The following is an 18457-nucleotide window of genomic DNA, read 5'->3' as shown; positions in this document are numbered from 1 at the left end:
ACCATTTCCCCAGCTGGCCGGACACCCTTTCCCATCAGAGGCAGCCTCACAAAGCATCCGTGAGACTGCACTTCTGCCAGCCCATCTCTGCAGCCTCTTGGGGTCTCATCCATCATATGGAGATAATTAGCCTGTTGTTTTTGAAATCAGTCAACCAGCCTCATAATCACTTTCTAGAAAACATTCAGGCGATTAAATGACCGATGATGACAACAGGGAAGAGAGCACAGAGAGAACAGATGATGTTTGCTGACGTGCTAGGGAGGGAAGCCCCTGAAAGCCCTGGAACGAAGATGGGACACAGATGGGACAGCAAAAGACTCAGGGACCTGAGGTCTTTGTCTTTACCCTGTTGGGAAGGTAATCAAATTGCTTTTATTTTAGTGTCTATGTCTATTCGGTCTGGAGAATAAACTGATGCTGAGGCAAGCTCCTGGCCATGCATCCTTGATCTCTGAGCTTCTCCATCCTCCCCTGCCCTCTCCCCCCGACCCCCACAGCATCCCTGCACAGTTCTCAAAGATCAGGGGCCCTGGATATGGAGCGTGATTCTCATCTTGGCCTCTTTTTCACTTGTTGCCAGAACCTTGTCCACATTACTTCGCTTCTCTCAGGCTAAGCTGCCTGGCGTACAAAATGGGGACCTGGCTGCCACTATATCTGGTTGTTTGCTGTGGGATAGACAAAGATTTGAATTTTTATGCTACCCTCCGTGTGACTCTGGCAAGTTATTTAACTTGTCTTTACATCAGTTTCTTCGATTGTAAAATAGGAATAACATTGTTGACTGCATATTTTTGTTGGGAGAATTAAATGAAGTGATACTCAAACAAGCGCCAGGACAACACTCAGGACACAGTGGGTATACCACGTAAGTGCCAGCCCCTCCTTCCTGGCAGCTGTAAGGCCAAGTAGTATAAAATACACGGTAACAACCACGTGTCACCCTCTGAGACTGTGAACCACTGGAGTTTTCAGGACACGCTGCTCTAACACACCCTGCCTTTCCTACACTTCCTCATTCTATTCCTTTGACAATTCAGCCAATCTCAATTCACTGCCACTCTTGGAATATGATTTTTTTTTCCCCCTCTGGGCTTTATTGAAGTAGCTCCTTTCATTAAAAATACTTTTCCCTCTTACATCTACCAATTTATAATCTTTATGGAGTTTTCACTCCCCTCCTTTGGCCACCTGCTGTCCCTTATCTGTACTTTTATCTGTACTGTAGCACACCAGACCGCATGCTATATGGAGTTTGACTGTCCACACCCATTTCCTCCTTTGTCTGTAAGGGCCACATTTTCTTCATCTTTGTGAGTCTCAAATGATTAACATGTATTAGAGGTCGAAAAGATGTGTGCTGATGAGGTGAATGTAGAAACAAGTAAGATGTGGTCTCTGTACAAAGTCCCAGTAAAAAATACTTTGCCTAAGGTGGCATGACTTTCCTGACATTGCCTTGTAAGACACATGGCAATGTTAGAAATTTATGTCATGCCCTGGATGACATGCCCTGTTAGAAATTTAGTGACAACGTGGCAGGGGCAGGGAGATGGAGGATGAGGTGGAAAAAAAAGACTTCCTGGAGGACGTATCTGTGTGTGTACATCTCAGAGAGAAGCTGATTGGAGAGAATCTAAGGAGGCTTAGAAACACTGCCTGAGCACCTCAGATACACCTACTGCTAAATTATCTTACTTTGTGTATATCTGTGTTGGGGTCCAGGATTTATTTTGGGAGTGAACAGTAGACTGTTTTCCCTCCTCAGCATGAGAAGAGGCTGCAGCATGTAGGCAGGGGAGAATCTGGGGCTTGGACCCTCAGGTTATTCAGTGACTGGGTGAGAGCTGATACAGGCAGCAGCTTTCTTTGCAGAGAGAAGATAGTGTAAAAACCTGCCATGGGGAAACACTCAGTGAATGATAGAGGTCAGGGAGGCACTGACTTTGAGTTGTGAAGTGACAAGTGACTTTTATTTTTTTTAATTTTAGAAGTTAGCAGAAAGAGCTGGTTGGCCTTTTCTGGAGGAAAAACTCAGTGGTTACAAATTTAAATTCAAGGAAACTCTACTTAAATTGTAGTGTGTTTCTGAGAAGCACTGGCCTCCAACTAACAGGCAAAAGATTTTCTGGACAACTTGCTGGGTTGGGATATTAAAAAAAAAAATGCTACTTTGTATGGTGGGCTGCTACTATTTTTCTTAACCTCTTCATTATCATATAATTTTTTGATAAGATTGTAGCAACTTCTATCACAATATGGGTAGGAATTACTTTGGGCAAATCCCTTTAACACTGAACCAGCTAGCAGGATTCTTATGGGTTTCAGGACACTGTTCTTCCTCTTTCCTAGATGTTGAGGTTCCCCTGCAGGTTATCTGGCCAACACCAATTGCTCATAGAGGAGAAATTGCACCCCCTACCCTGAAAAGCCTGAGTCCAGGTCTTTGGCTGGGTCAATTTTTTGATGTTAAAATTCTGACCTCTGTTGGGTTCAGATTTCTACACATAACAGTAAGTCACAGAAGTGAGTTACCTCACAGATACAATAAGCAAGATAAAAAGATGATGGTTTCAAGAAGGCATTCTATATGTAATATGTAGGTTGGGGGCTCATCATATTAATATATATGCTGGTAACTTCTATGGCAAGCTTCATTGGATGACAGAAAGAGTGTGGAATCAGAGTCGGAAGACCTCAATCAAGTCACGGCTTTACTCATCTTGGTTACCTTGGGCTGTTGACATCAAGCACCTGGAAATTCTTCTAGAACCAGGTAACGCTGGAAAGAATAAGTATCCTTTAACTCTTCTGAGTCTTATGTTCATCAACTACGCAATGGAAGAGTAACAAAAACTAACAGCAGTAAACTAATACATATGAAGCATTTTGGAAATTGTCAGTTCACCGTAGCATGCTATTTTCATCATCTAAACTTTTAATATTTTATCAAATACAAGGGTAAGAGAAATCATAAGCAATAACATGGGTGACGTTACCAATATTTTAAAGGATTAGAATCCTTTATGGCAACTGGGTATGTATTCAGAACCATCATTTCCATTCAATCAAGTGAAAAACAATCTTGGCGGGGAGTATGGAAGTAAAACCATCTCCAAGATTTTCTTTTAAAAAGTCAGCCCTGATTGAGGAGCTTTGTGTCCCTGGAACACCTGGCAGGGAACCATATGCTGCCAACCAGACATGCTTGGCCACCTTCTATTCTATTTCTGGGACTGCAGGATAGGAGGCTTATGACACAAAGTTTGAACCCCTCATAATTCTGCTTGTGGAAGGGAAGAGGTGTGGGATGAACCATGGAGTCTCGTGCTGGAGTGGCCTTTCCGGTTGCTCTACATGTCCTGCCAGAACAGATACAACATAATCTTTCTGCCTGAACCCCGGGGGAGCAAATGCTAACCACTGTAGTCCTTGGAGCTTGAAAACCATTCTTAGAGTCAGGGAGACTTCAGAATCAGGTGGGCTCATCTAACTGACTCTATTTACCTAACATGAAGTGGTCGCCTTGGAGGACCCCTGGTCGTGACATATTGTCTTAGAAAGAAGCATCCGTTTTAAAAACAGACTCTCCGCAGGTAATGTGGGTCAGTTCAGTCTATTTTTAGTTCTGCTTTGGCAGTAAGCACAAAGGAACTCTAAACTCACTTTTATGAACCTTTGAATCATGCTGGCATGTTCTCACCAAAGACCTCCCCCCTCCATGTTGAGAAATAGGACCGATCAAGGGTTGCCAGTACAACTGCTGCCAAGTACCCCAGGCACTCTTTTGAGGCTTCAACACTTCTGCTGATAAATGGGGATGATTCTTTCCCTTCAGAGATAGTCTGACAAAGATGGAAGGTCAATAGAAAGGGCAATAAGATGTATGAACCCCAAAGCAGTGTTTTCAGAAAAACTGATCATATCTTGACAGTTTATTGCTCTAGTCTATAATTTGAAAGCATGTTCTAAGATGGATAGGAACAGGGAATAAGACAACTACATTAAACTTGGAAAATTCTTTCTTCTTTAGACAAGTAAAATCTTTGCATAATTTCATAGTACAGAGCAGACTGATTATAATATGCAATCTTCCTCTTGAAGTATAGATAGTTTATGGACAGTAAACTGTCTTGCACTACAAACAATGATCTTATTTCAAAATGGGAATAGTTTCAATGGTAGGAATTATCTGTAATATAAAGATTAGAGAAATGATTTGAACAAGGTTCAGGAAAATTGAAAGATAGAAGGTCCAAGTCGTCTAGGGTGTTGTATTAGGAAAATCATAGCCCCCAAATGAAAACAAACTTCCCTGCTCCAAACTCCACAACCTATTCCCTTTGATTGCTAAGGGGCTTCCCTGGTAGCTCAGACAGTATGGGGCGATTTTCAATGCAAAGGAACCACAAACAAAAATGACAAGAACAATGAGGGTTACAAGAGGAAGACTATGAAAACATAAAAGAAAGAAAAACAGAAATCTGTGTACAGGTATCAGGCATTTAAAAGTAGACAGACAAGAGCAGACCTACCAAGCAATCTATCCCTTTCAGAAGACTCTGAAAGCAAGCTCCTTAAGTCAGAAGGAAAGCAGAGCCCCAGATATAGAGCATTAAGAGCATCAATTATAACAGAATGCCCAGATGCTTCCTGGAAGCTAAGCAGCCCTTCTCCACCCCACAATATATGTTTAGGAAGTTCATTACCTTAATTAGGGGCTTCCCTGGTGGCTCAGATGGTAGAGAATCTCCCTGCAATTCAGGAGACCTGAGTTTGATCCCTGGGTCAGGAAGATCCCCTGAAGAAGGGAATGGCAAACCACTCCAGTATTCTTGCCTGGAGAATCCCATGGCAGGCTACAGTCCATGGGGCCACAAAGAGGTGGACATGACTGAGCAACTAACACTTTCACTTTACTTTAATTATGCCTTAGAAGAGCCTTGGGTTGGGAGCACCATAATGGAAAGGCACGGGAACTTACTAGGGCATCTCTCTTCTTCCTCCGTTGGTTGTTCCTTCTCTGGCTTGGGAGGGCCTTTGATTCTCTGCACCAAGGCACAGAATTTTCCAGTCCAGGAGGAATCCTCTTCCTCCTCTTCCTCTTCTTCCAGGGGAACCCCTAAGCAAGCCACAGAAAGAGGGACAACCTCAAACAGTACACAAAGCCACCAGATAATTGAAAGAACATAGAAACACTGCTTTCCATCCTTTGGAACTTTCTAAATATACTACAGGCAGCCTCCTATAAATATTTATCTACATGTCTTTTGGCAAGCTTTTTAAATGATAATTTCTTGTATACAAAAACATAAAGTAATTTCAACCCCAAGACTTAAGTTTTTCTAACCCATACTCCAAATGGGCTCCAGAGTATCTAGAAAGAAACAGTTACCAATCTGTTACTTCAAATGAAAAAGTCATCTGTTATCCACATAGCTTTCAAAAGCAGTACACTTGTTGATGGGCACTTAAAACCAGCAGATACATATCAAAGTAGAAATGGCTGGTTTAGAATCCTTAAGGGCAGACATATCATTGCAGAAGCTAAAAAGCAAAGGTGATCAGAATCTTGGTTCATTTGGGAAGAGTGTCCCAGATATCTAACTTGAGATAAACTGGGTGAGGTTTATATAAAGATCTTTTCTTTTCTTTCCTTCTTGAGAGACCCAGTCCCCTCTCTTAGATCTCAGCAACATTTCTTGTAGACAGAAGGAGTTTCAGTCATGTATTATCCCAGGATTATGTCCTGTATCTTCTCTGACCCAAATAGTTTGGAAAGAATTATTTCTTGGACAATTAGCACTATAATTTTAAACAGAAACTAACTTTACAACCCCCCATGAACTTCTAACCAAGGAACCATGAACAGCCTTGTCTTGGATAAAGCTTTTATCTGGAAGCTCACCGCAGTGAAGGAGAAGGTCCTCATGGAAGTCGTACAGCTCTTCCCGGATCTCTTCTGGGCATGGGCAGTTCTCCCCCAGTTGAAAGTTAAGAAGCATGTTGATCTTGGAGGGGCAAAAAAGATTGGCTAGTTGGTTCTCAATGTCTGTCTAAAGAACTCAGATCCAACCTTAGACACCTAACATTCTTTGCAAACTTTTAACTCGATTTTGTGTGTGTGTAAAGACAGCCAACATTTAAAAATAGCTTTTTATAACTGAATCACTTTGCTGTACACCTGAAACATTATAAATCAACCATACTTCAATAAAAAAACTAAAAATATTTTTTAAAAGTGCACAAACTTCCAGTTATGAGATGAGTAAGTCTGGGGTAGTAATATAACAACACTGTGCATGAAAACTGCTAAGATAGTAGATCTTTTCTAAATTTATAATTGGAGTATAATTACTTTACAATGTTGTGTTGGTTTCTGCTGTACAACAAGAAGAATCAGCCATAAGTACACATATGTCCCCCCTCTCCTGAGTCTTTTTCCCACCTTACCCTCACTTAGCATCCCACCCCTCTTGGTCATCACAGGGCACTGAGCTGAGCTCCCTGTGTTACACAGCAGCTTCCCACTAGCTATTTATTTTATTTTTTTCTATTAATTCTTATTAATTTTTGATTTTTTAAATCTATTTAATTTTTTAAAATATAAATTTATTTATTTTAATTGGAGGTTAATTACTTTACAATATTGTATTGGTTTTGCCATATTAGGCAACATACATATAGATAAAAAATAAGTACAAAATATATTCAGCACAAAGTTTTTCTCTCACTCTGCTTCCTTGTTGTTCAGTTGCTAGGGCGTGTCTGACTCTTTGTGACCCCATGGACTGCAGCACGCCAGGCTTCCCTGTCCTTTACTATCTCTTGGAGTTTGCTCACACTCATGTCCATTGCGTGGGTGATGCCATCTGACCGCCTCATCCTTACCTAGTTTACATGTAGTAGTGTGACTTTCAGGGCAACTTTCTCAATTTGTCCTGCTCTCTCCTTCCCCCTCTGGGAGACTAGATCTTAAAAGTTTTTATCATAAGAAAAGTAATTCATAACTATGTGAGGTGATAGAAGTTAACTAAAATTCCTGTGATGATCCTTCCACAATATAGACAGATATCAAGTGATTATGGTTGTACACCTTAAGCTATACAGTGTTCTGTGTTAACCAAACCTCAACAACGGGTGGGGGGGACCCCACTACAAATGCAAAAAAAGGAAAAGAAAATATTCTAGCAATATTGCTTTACATCACCAAAATACTGTCTCTACCCTCCTCCTTTGGAATAACTATTTTGGTGACTATGGCTCTAATCCCTGCCTTTAAGAAGGAATACATGATCCTGAGAAAAAAGTCATGCATTCAGGGCATGCATTTTAAATGATCTTTGGAGAGATGGGTCATGAGAATACAAAGATGTAAATAATACACTAATGAGATAAAGCCATAAACTGTGAGTTGCTAAAAAAATAAAAGTAGCTTTTCCTTTTTTCTGATTATAAAGGTAATACAGAACTTGATTAGCTAAAGAAGAAAATTTACTGAGATCTCCCCACTGAGATAGCTGCCATTAATATTTTAGTTAATATCTTTATATAGGCAGATTGAGATTACAATCTAACTTGACTTTTTTGAAACTCAATTTTTCAACTTAATTTATCACAAGCATTTTAAAATGTTCTCAACCCGATCTCTTACAGGTGCACGGCATTTCATCACAAGGATGAACAGCGATTTATATAAAATGTATGTAAAATTAATGATCTGCTCTGAAATATCTCAGTTGCTTTCATTTTTTTATCCCTGTAAATAAAGTCAGTTTGAATTTCCTTTTACGGAATTTTTGTTCACATCTCTGTTTATTTTCTTAGGATAAACTCATAGAAGCAAAATGCCTGGATCAAAAGGTTTGTACATTTTAATGGCTTTTGATATGAATTGCCAGATTGCTCTCCAGAAAGCTCACAACAGTTTGCATTATTACCAAATTTATACAAGAGTATGTATTACTTTGCCAACGCCATTACAGTAATGGGAATTAACATATTTTCAAATATTTTCCAATCTAATGAGTAAAAAATGTCATATCCCTGTTGCTTTAATTTGCATTTAATTGGTGAGGTTGATCTGTTTTTTCTCACAGAAGGACTGTTTTTATCTCATCATTTATAAATTTCCCATCCATGTTCTTCCTCCATTTTTCTGTTGTGTGATTATCTTTTAAAAATTAATTGGCAAGTGTTTTGCACATCTCTATAGACTATTATCTCTTGGTAATATATATTCCTGGAGAAGGAAATGGCAATCCACTCCAGTACTCTTGCCTGGAAAATCCCATGGATGGAGGAGTCTGGTAGGCTACAGTCCATCGGGTTGCAATTCCAAATACATTTCCTAGTTTTTAGTGAGCTTTTAATTCTATTTATAGAATTTTTTTTTGACATGTCAGTTTTATGTTTTGAAGCCAGCCTATCATCCTTTCCTTTACAATTTTATGTCAGAGATACTTCACTGTTTCTGTGCCATGGATTACCCTGACTTCCCCAGTGATTCATTGGAAAAGAATCTGCCTGCCAATTCAAGAGATGCAAGAGATGCAGGTTCTATTCCTGTGTTGGGAAGATCCCTTGGAATAGAAAATGGCAACCCACTCCAGTATTCTTGCCTGGAAAATTTCATGGACAGAGGAGCCTGGCAGGCTATAGTTTGTGGGGTTGCAAAAAGTCAGACACAATTGGGTTACTGATCATGCATGTCCTACTTGGACAGTCTGGTGAAACTCATGGATGTTTTTCTCAAATTAATATTTTAAATACCTAAAATAAAATATAAGGGATTACAAAGAGAAACAGTTATAATGAAATCTAATTATCAAGATCATAAAAAACATATTTGTGATATAGTAACATATATACTTGGAGAAGGCAGTGGCACCCCACTCCAGTACTCTTGCCTGGAAAATCCCATGGACGGAGGAGCCTGGTAGGCTGCAGTCCATGGGGTTGCAAAGAGTCGGACACGACTGAATGACTTCACTTTCACTTTTCACTTTCATGCATTGGAGAAGGAAATGGCAACCCACTCCAGTGTTCTTGCCTGGAGAATCCCAGGAACGGGGGAGCCTGGTGGGCTGCTGTCTATGGGGTCGCACAGAGTCGGACACGACTGAAGCGACTTTGCAGCAGCAACAGCAGCAGCAACATATATACTTATTTATTAATTCATTAGACAAAAGATCTAGGGGCAGCCCTCATACCCATTGCGATCTTGAAGCAGTGATGAATGTAAATGATATTACCAAGTATTAGAACCACTGTGATACCATATGAAAAAATATACAATCTCTGTGGGTGACAAAGTATTTGCTTTGCTGCCTACATCAATAATTGAAAGAACTGCTATTAGAAATTAATGAAAATTTGGTAAAAAAAAAAAAAAAAAAAAAAGCTAACACTCAGATTCCTTGATGTCTAAATTCTTCCACAGACCTATGAGCCTGGTTAGTAAATATGTGGAGGCACTGAAGTAATAACTAGAGGTAGGACTTCCCTGGTGGTTCAGAGGTTAAGAATCCACCTGCCAATACAGAGGACACAGATTCAATTCCTGGTTGGGAAGATTCCACATGCTGTGAAGCAACTAAGTCCGTGAGATGCAACTACCGAACCCGCATACGGATGCCCACGTGCTGAGAGTCTGTATTCCACACACGAGAAGCCACTGCAATGAGAAGTCTGCGTACCACAACGAGAGAGCAGCCCCTGCTCGCCACAGCTAGAGAGAAAGCCCACGCACAGCAACAAAGAACCACCGTAGCCATAAATAAGTAAATAAAAATCACCAGAGGCAATCTTGTCCATTTTACTCTATCATATAGGGTAACCCAAACACCAGGCAAAGGGGTATTTTCTCCTTTTGTTTGGGATTTCTAGGTGAAAACATTTATAATGTCTTTCATTAAACTATGAACCTTATTTAATATTGTTAGGAAGATCCTTATTCAAAGCTTCTACCGCAAATAATTTTTTGAAACTATTGTTTGTATAATATGCATAACACAGGTTGGAAATGTTACTTTTGTAGTTGTTTCATGATGGTAAGATTGGTTGAATTATGGTAACTGTATCAGCAACATATATCAATGAGTTGTTCATTAAAATAAGATCTGAAGATCTGGTTCCAAGAATCAAAAAGTTAATTTCTTTACTGAAAGATTTTCCTTTTGGTAGAATATTTAGGAAGCAAGTGGGAGCCCTCAGGGCATAACTAAAAATGGGAGTGAGCTGAATTTTCTGCTGCAGGTCATACCCTCTAAATGAAGTCCTTTTCAAAGTGAAAGGCTTACTGACTATGCTTGAATAACTTGCCAACAATCACTGGACTAATCCTAGCTTTACTACCTTTATACTTAGTTATATCCCCCAAGTATGTTTCTATTTCACCTTTTTAAACAGTGAATGAATATAGGGCTGAAAACCTCTATTTTATTCTCAAAAGTTACAGAAGAGAGAGGTAAGCATATCACTGTTTTAAAATTCTAAGTCCTATGTATCCTATTTTCCAAGTGATCTTGCATTCCTATGCCCTGAAATTGACTGAAATCCTCCAAATCCTTTATTAAATTCTTAATTATTTAGAAAGTTCTATTGGCAGATTCTTCTCAAAATGAATACTATGGGAGGGGCGGCAAAAGAGACTACTGAGTTTGGTAAGAGTGTTCCTTCTTTTATTTCATTTCTCGACACCTCAGCATCACCTGAAAATTTACTAAACATGCAAATTCTCAGGACTTACCCAAGACCTACTGAATTAGAAACCCTAGAGGTGGGACCAGCAATCTGTGTTTTATTAAGTCTTTCAGGGATTCTGATGTCTGCTCAAGAATCACTGGTCTAACACATAAGGAAAGAAGTTCTTGAGACTTCTGAAAGGGGTCTGAAATGATTGGTCAGAGGACTGCCTGCAAGGTTAAAGGAGGAAGTGATGGTGAGCCCCGAGGATGGCAGAAGAGAAGGTAAGGAGGCAGAATGCAGCAAGAGTGAAAGGGTTCTTCCAGGAGCCAGGATCATGAGCTGGGTTGATAAAGATAATGTCAGATGGACAATGCAGTCCTGGTTGAGCTGAGGACATGCCAGAAAACATGAGTAAACTCTAGTCACCGACTCACTGACAGAAGGTCATAGAACATGGTTTAGTTGCTAAGTCGTGTCTGAGTCTTTGCAACCCCATGGACTGTAGCCTGCCAGGCTCCTCTATCTATGGGATTTTTCAGGCAAGAATACTGGAGTGGGTTGTCATTTCCTTCTCCAGGGGATCTTCCCCACCCAGGGATTGAACCTGGGACTCCTGCATTGCAGGCAGATTCTTTACCAACTGAGCTAACATGGCACAAGGCAAAGGCAAATACCTCTGACACGAAAACTGATGACAGCCCTTCCTACTTACAGAATGTTTACTACGTGGCTGAGTTCCTGCCAAGCAAACTAAGTGAATTATCTCGTGGGATTTTCACAAACATTATCTGCATTTTGCAGCCTGAAGACATTGAGACAGAGAGAAGTAATATGCTCAAGACTATACCATGAGTGATGGCAGAGCCGGAATGGCAGCCAGGCTCTGAAGCCAACACCGGTGTTTTAATCACCACATCATCTGCCATCCCATTTTTCACAAATGTGAGTCAGCATCTGCCCAGCCGAAATAGGGAATGTTCACACCTGTTGCCGGTCTAAAAGCAGCCTGACAACATTTGTAAAGCCTTCAAGAATAATTCACTGCACGTTGCTCACTGCACACTCACTCCGTTTTCCTTAGCACAGCACAAACTATCTGCTCCCATCCGTCCACAGGGCCTCGCATTTTGCCTCTAGCAAAGAGTGGCGAAGCAGATGGATCTGCTCTTTATCAAGGCCAGTATCATTCAAAGGAATCTTAAAAAACCCAGAGAGGCGGTTCCTTTTTAAGCCAGTATAAATATCTGTAGCCTATAAAACAGGTTTTAGGAAAGTAATTGGACCAAGTTGTGGTGGAGTCATTAATATAAAGTGGTGGTAATCATACTGACAACAATTTATGGATAGGCTGCTTATCAAATATGTATAAGATCCAAAGATTTGGTTTTGGAGACAGAAAATGAATTTCTTCCCTGAAAGATCTATCTTTTCCCTTGAACGTTAAGGGAGCCTTGCTGAATGGCTTACAGGATATATATAAACAGCTGGGCAGCAGAGACGACTGGAAACTATTATTTTACAAGATGTCCCTCTGTTATCTGCAAGTTTCTCAGGATTTTCATTCTTTTCCAGTCTTTCCATCTGAGTGAGGCCAAGGCGGGGACCACAGAGAATGGAGACAGAACATCACAGGAGGGACTTCCTCACACAACTTCTGCTCTCCAGGCCTCCTGGAGCTGGAGTTGGGGGGCGGATTCCAGGGGGGTCTCCATAACTGGGTGAGAGGTTTGGGCCCTCAGATGAGAAAGAATGTGCACCTGCCCTCATGAATCAGGAAATGCTGACCATATTCTGTTGCTCTCTGATGGAGAGGAGTGGCTTTTGGATGGACTAGACAAAAATTCTTCTAAAGGGTGAAGCAGGACGCTGGTCTAGTGATGTGATGTGATCTGGCCTTTGCCTTACTGACAGAGGCCCTGGCATGTGGGATGGCAGGATGGGAGAAAGCCTGGCCCCCTCCCCATGCGGTTTCAGAAGGTTATCTTCCCACCCAAGATGCCTGGCAGATGCTTATCAGCTCAGCCCAGGACTAGCCTGTCTGCTGGTGCTAGCTGGGGTCTTTCCATCTCCCTTAGCTCTCATGGCTGCCCTTTCACATAAAGGCTGTGTGTACCCTGCTCTAGAGGGTGCCGTTCTTCCCTAGGAACAGGCTGGAAGGTTCTCACCTGTTCCTGTGGGGGCGAGCGGAACTCCCTGGTCTTCCGGGCGGTCAGAGCCGCAGACATGTTCAGGGCCTGCATGAGCTCGTTGTAACGGAACTTCTGATTTTCCTGGAGCTTGGAGACATAGATGTCACCGAAGGCTACAATGGCCTCCACCCGGTGCTGCAGCTCACAGTCACAGAGATAGCTGAGCAGCTCACACATCTGTAAAAGTGTACACACATGAGAATATAATAACACTTCATGTCCCCTGGTGATGCAATTATCATTCCCAATCTACAGACGGTAACACTGAGGCTTAGACAATTTGAGGAATTTCCCAGTGTTATACAGTAAACACAGAGCTATTACTGGAATCCAAATTGGCTATTACTGGATGACTCTGGAATAGTATTTGAACCTAGAGCCCAGTTCTTCACTGCTGAGACCAGAACTACAACAGGGAAATGAGCTCATTAGACATAGAGCACGTCTGCCTGTGGAGACAGAGAACAGCATGTAGGAGGGTGTTCTCCCAGGGCTCAAAGCTCAGTACAGAGACCATCACCAAATCGTACATCTGAGGACTGAGTCTCTTCTCTGACGTCTTCTGGTTCTAGGTGATGGGCAAGTGAGTCTGGTTTCTCTCTGAATCTTTCATTGCTTTTGCTTATCGGCACTGTTTGATCAATTTATCAGAATTGTTATAGCTAGTCTTATATTAGAATTTATACTAATAAAAAAAACAACAGCTGTAGCTTATTGAGCACCAGCTATTTGCCAGACACTGTGCCAGGCACTTGCCATACTTTATGTGTTTTTTGCGTATTTTTACTAAAGCAGAAGTTCTATTCACCCATCTCCACTTAACACCACACACATAACTAAGGAGTACCCTCCAGCGTGTCTGGGCACAGACAAGGCCCCTGGTGGTGGGGTGCTGTTGCCCAGCAGAACAGCCTCTGCTCCCACCAGGTAAAGTGGGACCCATCTCTTATACCCATTCTACTTGTGATTATAATTACCATTTAAAGTCACATAGGTCAATACAATAGGAAAACGAAGCTGAGTGACTAGGGAGCATCTGAGAAAGTCAAGTTTTTTTAAAAAACAAAATGCTAAAACTGAGTGTTAGACAAGTATAAAAAATTAGGAAAATCATAAAAATCCAGAAGCATTTTGCACTCAGCTTGCTTTTGATTACCTCTAGATCTCAGGGTACCTTAAAGACCCCAGACTGGCAATCATAGATGGTAGATGACAGGTAACATCCATGGAGGAGAGAACTCTATGGGCCAGTCAGGGACTCACATTAAAGAAAAGGTCTTGGCCCTCCATCAGAATAGCACATTTATATGTTTTAATAAAATGTTTAAGGTACATATGTGAGATTTGTTATGCTTCTGCTCTATATTTAAGGCTTTGATGAAATGAACACCATCACGCTGTATAAGAGAACTTAATTGCAGATTACCTTTTATAATATATTTTATACTAAATATATTTCAAATTATATTTTATAAAAACACATTTTAAAATTGTTTTATTATATCATCATCCACATTTTACAAATCATAAAGCTAAGACTGATGGGCTACTAACTTGGCAAATTTATTCAGCTGGTAAGTGGCCAAGGAGCAGGAATTAAAATCCAGGGATTCCTGGACTAGGCTCACTCCACTAAGACAAACTCCTCTCCTCCATTATTCTTTTTTTATTTTATTTTTTGCTCATTAAAAAATGTTATTGAAGTACAATTGATTTGCAGCACTATGTTAATTTCTCCTCTATTTCTTTTCATTTCTCTTTTCTCAATGCTGAAAAGACAAAGTCACCATCATCCCCAGTACATCACTGATGCTACCTCATATCTAGTAAGACTATGTCTTAAGAAATACTGAGGTTCCTCAGGTGATGCCAAGGGGGCAACTCTAGTGAGTAGGACTCTTAGCTCAGATGGCATTTTCTTTGAATGCCAGTATAACAGGCCCACATCAGCCTGGTGATCAGGGTATGGCAATGTATGAGAGTAGGTGATGAGTGTGGTCATCTTATAAGCCAATTCCTTTGGTCAATTGCACAGTCAAAGGCTCTTCTCTGTCTCTAGACAAGATCTCACCAATAAGCCCTTTAGTCCCAAGGAATAGGAGATAAGATCAGGGAAAATCTATCACTGGTACCAGAAAAACAATTCTAAAACAGGTACCTTATTGATGAGGGCTGGTATTCTCATTTTGGTTTAGGGAGACTTGGTAGCTCAGACAGTAAGGAATCTGCCTGCAATGCAGAAATTAAACCCAGGGTTTAATCCCTGGGTCAGAAAGAACCCCTGGAGAAGGGAATGGCAACCCACTCCACTATTCTTGCCTGGGAAATCCCATGGAGAAAGGAGCCTGGTGGGCTATAGTTCATAGGGTAGCACAGAGTTGGACACGACTGAGCAACTAACACTTTAACTTTCACTAGAGAGTACGTTCCAGCTCAGAAACAAGCAGGACCAGGGGGTGCTCTCCCTCAACATCTCTGCTCCACTCCACATTCAGGCCCATGTCCACAGTCCAGACGCATCACCAGGCTGCCCTGTCTCCCTCCCTAGTTCTTTCCAAGGGCAGGATGCTGGCTGCCCCGGGTTACCTGCAGCTTGACGGACTCCGGTAATCGGGTCTGCAACAAGCCTTTGATGGGAGCCTCCCTGCTGGCCTTTTCCCCAGCCTCCACAGCCTTCTCCTCCACCTGCGTCACCTCCTCCTTCTCTGCTCCCTCCTCCGTCTCCCCACTGTGCTCCCCAAACACAGAGGGGTCGATGAGGAGGAGGATCTGCCGAACGTCATCATCATCAAACACCCCCATGATCAGCAGGGTTCCGATAAGCTTCAGCACAGGCACAAACTGGAACTCCACGGACCCCCCGACAGGGTCCCGGATGTGAGCGCCGCTGCACTGCACTGCCTCCGTCAGCATGCCCAGTGCCTTCGTCTTGAGAAGCTCCAAGGGAATCTCGGGGCTCTGCTTCTGGTGCTCCTCGTTGGTGGTGATGAAGCAGGGGGTGGAGAACCTGAACCCTGGCTTGAGGCACGTTCTCGGGCCCACTCCAGGGAGCCCGTGCCTCTTGGACTCATCCGGGTACAGGCGGATTTTCCTGGTGGTGCTGGTGATGGGGATGATGTACTCATTCTTCATCATCAGCTTCCTCTCCTTAGCGCTGGCCAGGTGGATGCTGATGAGCAGGTCATAGAAGCCTGAGCGCAGGAGGCCAGGGAGGTACTTGTTGTCAATGGCATAGAAGAGTTGGGAGAGGTCCACATGGCTGCAGAGGGCGTAGGCCACGCGGTTGTTTCCCAGGGCGCACAAGGCGCTGTAGAGTCTCAGTGTATGGTAATGGAACCGCATGAGGTCCTCCTGCTCACAGAGCTCCAGGATATCCACACACCTGAGGAAGAGACAAGCAATCAACTGCTCCATGTGGAGGAAATGTGAATTTCCTCCACATGAATCCATGTGCCAGGATTCAGCAGAGTGCTCACTCTGGGAATCCCCAGATTTCATGCAGCCCAAGGAAGGCAGAGCAGATAGAGGGCTTACAGGTTATTACTCCTCTTGCAGCTCTGGTCTATATCCCAGCTCCTGATAATCCACTATTTCTAACTATAAGGGTCTCAAAAGTCTGAAAGACTTAAAGAAGACACTAGCTTACCAAATATCCAAGTCCTCATCATTAGGGAAATGTCCAAACCTCAATACTGAAAACATTCATCAGGTCCATGCCAGGTGACTCTGTCTTCTTATTTGTAGGCTCAAGGACATCCTCTGCCCTTGAAGAAGATGTAGTTAAAGCTCTCCATCAATCTACCATCTGCTTCATCTACATGATCTCTAATTTACCATCAGCTTTCCCTTTCCTGAAAACAAACACATGCCTGCACTCTTGTCCAGAGAGGAAACACTTTCCAACCTGAGGTAAGTTGGTGTCAATTCACTTTCTCCATCCTGACTGTAGCAATCTTTAGCTGTGTATGGGTGTGGGGGTCCAGGGCACAGGCTCTGATCTCTGCTTAGATTTTTCCATTTTGTCTTCTCACTGAGGATCTGAGGACCCTTTGCAATTAGCTTACTTGGCAGGACCCCTTTCTGCTCCTTCCCTACAAGTGCCTGTGCTGCTGCTGCTGTCCATGACCCAGTGGAATACCTAAGTGGGAGCTACATGGATGTCAATGTAGCTCTGCCCTCCATTTTTTTTTCCTGTCCAAGTCATCAAGGGGTAATAACATTTACAAAATAAAACTTACTTAATTCTATGTCCATAAACTGAACTCACTCATCTAACACACTAGTAAAGTAATGCTCAAAATTCTTCAAGCCAGGCTTCAACAATATGTGAACCGTGAACTTTCAGATGTTCAAGCTGGTTTTAGAAAAGGCAGAGGAACCAGAGATCAAATTGCCAACATCCACTGGATTATGGAAAAAGCAAGAGAGTTCCAGAAAAACATCTATTTCTGCTTTATTGACTATGCCAAAGCCTTTGACTGCATGGATCACAATAAACTGTGGAAAATTCTGAAAGAAATGGGAATACCAGACCACCTGACCTGCCTCTTAAGAAATCTGTATGCAGGTCAGGAAGCAACAGAACTGGACATGGAACAACAGACTGGTTCGAAATAGGGAAAGGAGTATGTCAAGGCTGTATATTGTCACTCTGCTTATTTAACTTATATGCAGAGTACATAATGGAAACGCTGGGCTTAGATGAAGCACAGGCTGGAATCAAGAGTGCCAGGAGAAATATCAATAACCTCAGATATGCAGATGACACCACCCTTACGGCAGAAAGTGAAGAAGAACTAAAGAGTCTCTTGATGAAAGTGAAAGAGGAGAGTGAAAAAGTTGGCTTAAAGCTCCACATTCAGAATATTAAGATCATGGCATCTGGTCCCACCACTTCATGGCAAATAGATGGGAAAACAGTGGAAACAGTGGCAGACTTTATTTTTTTGGGCTCCAAAATCACTGCAGATGGTGACTGCAGCCATGAAATTAAAAGATGCTTACTCCTTGGAAGGAAAGTTATGACCAACCTAGACAGCATTAAAAAGCAGAGACATTACTTTGCCAACAAAGGTCCGTCTAGTCAAGGCTATTCTTCCAGTGGTCATGTATGGATGTGAGAGTTGGACTCTAAAGAAAGCTGAGCACTGAAAAATTGATGCTTTTGAACTGTGGTGTTGGGGAATACTTGTGAGAGTCCCTTGGACTGCAAGGAGATCCAACCAGTCCATCCTAAAGGAAAGTCCTGAATATTCATTGGAAGGACTGATGCTGAAGCTGAAACTCCAATACTTTAGCCACCTGATGCGAAGAGCTAACTCATTTGAAAAGACCTTGATGCTGGGAAAGATTGAAGAGGGGAGGAGAAGGGGATGACAGAGGAGGAGATGGTTGGATGGCATCATGGACTCAATGGACATGAGTTTGAGTAAGCCCTGGGGGTTGGTAATGGACAGGGAGGCCTGGTGTGCTGCAGTCCATGGGGTCGCAGAGTTGGACACAACTGAGTGACTGAACTGAACTGAAACTGAACTCGATTTTACCTACACAACTTCCTTTCTTCCCTCCCAGCAATC

General features: G+C 42.2%; 1 protein-coding gene across 1 annotated transcript in view; it reads right to left on the bottom strand.

Annotated features, from left to right (window-relative positions):
* Positions 1–18457, bottom strand: part of RYR3 (ryanodine receptor 3) — a 457031-nt gene that overhangs the window by 159630 nt on the left and 278944 nt on the right. The window contains 4 exon segments of the mRNA XM_070378270.1: positions 4988–5125; positions 5912–6014; positions 12858–13058; positions 15468–16263. Of these exon segments, the coding sequence (XP_070234371.1) occupies positions 4988–5125; positions 5912–6014; positions 12858–13058; positions 15468–16263 (1238 nt within the window).

Source organism: Bos mutus, chromosome 10, assembly GCF_027580195.1.
Source record: "Bos mutus isolate GX-2022 chromosome 10, NWIPB_WYAK_1.1, whole genome shotgun sequence".
Classification (NCBI taxonomy): domain Eukaryota; kingdom Metazoa; phylum Chordata; class Mammalia; order Artiodactyla; family Bovidae; genus Bos; species Bos mutus.
The sequence above is the reverse complement of the archived record's forward strand: the minus strand, read 5'-3'. Positions and strand labels throughout refer to the sequence as shown.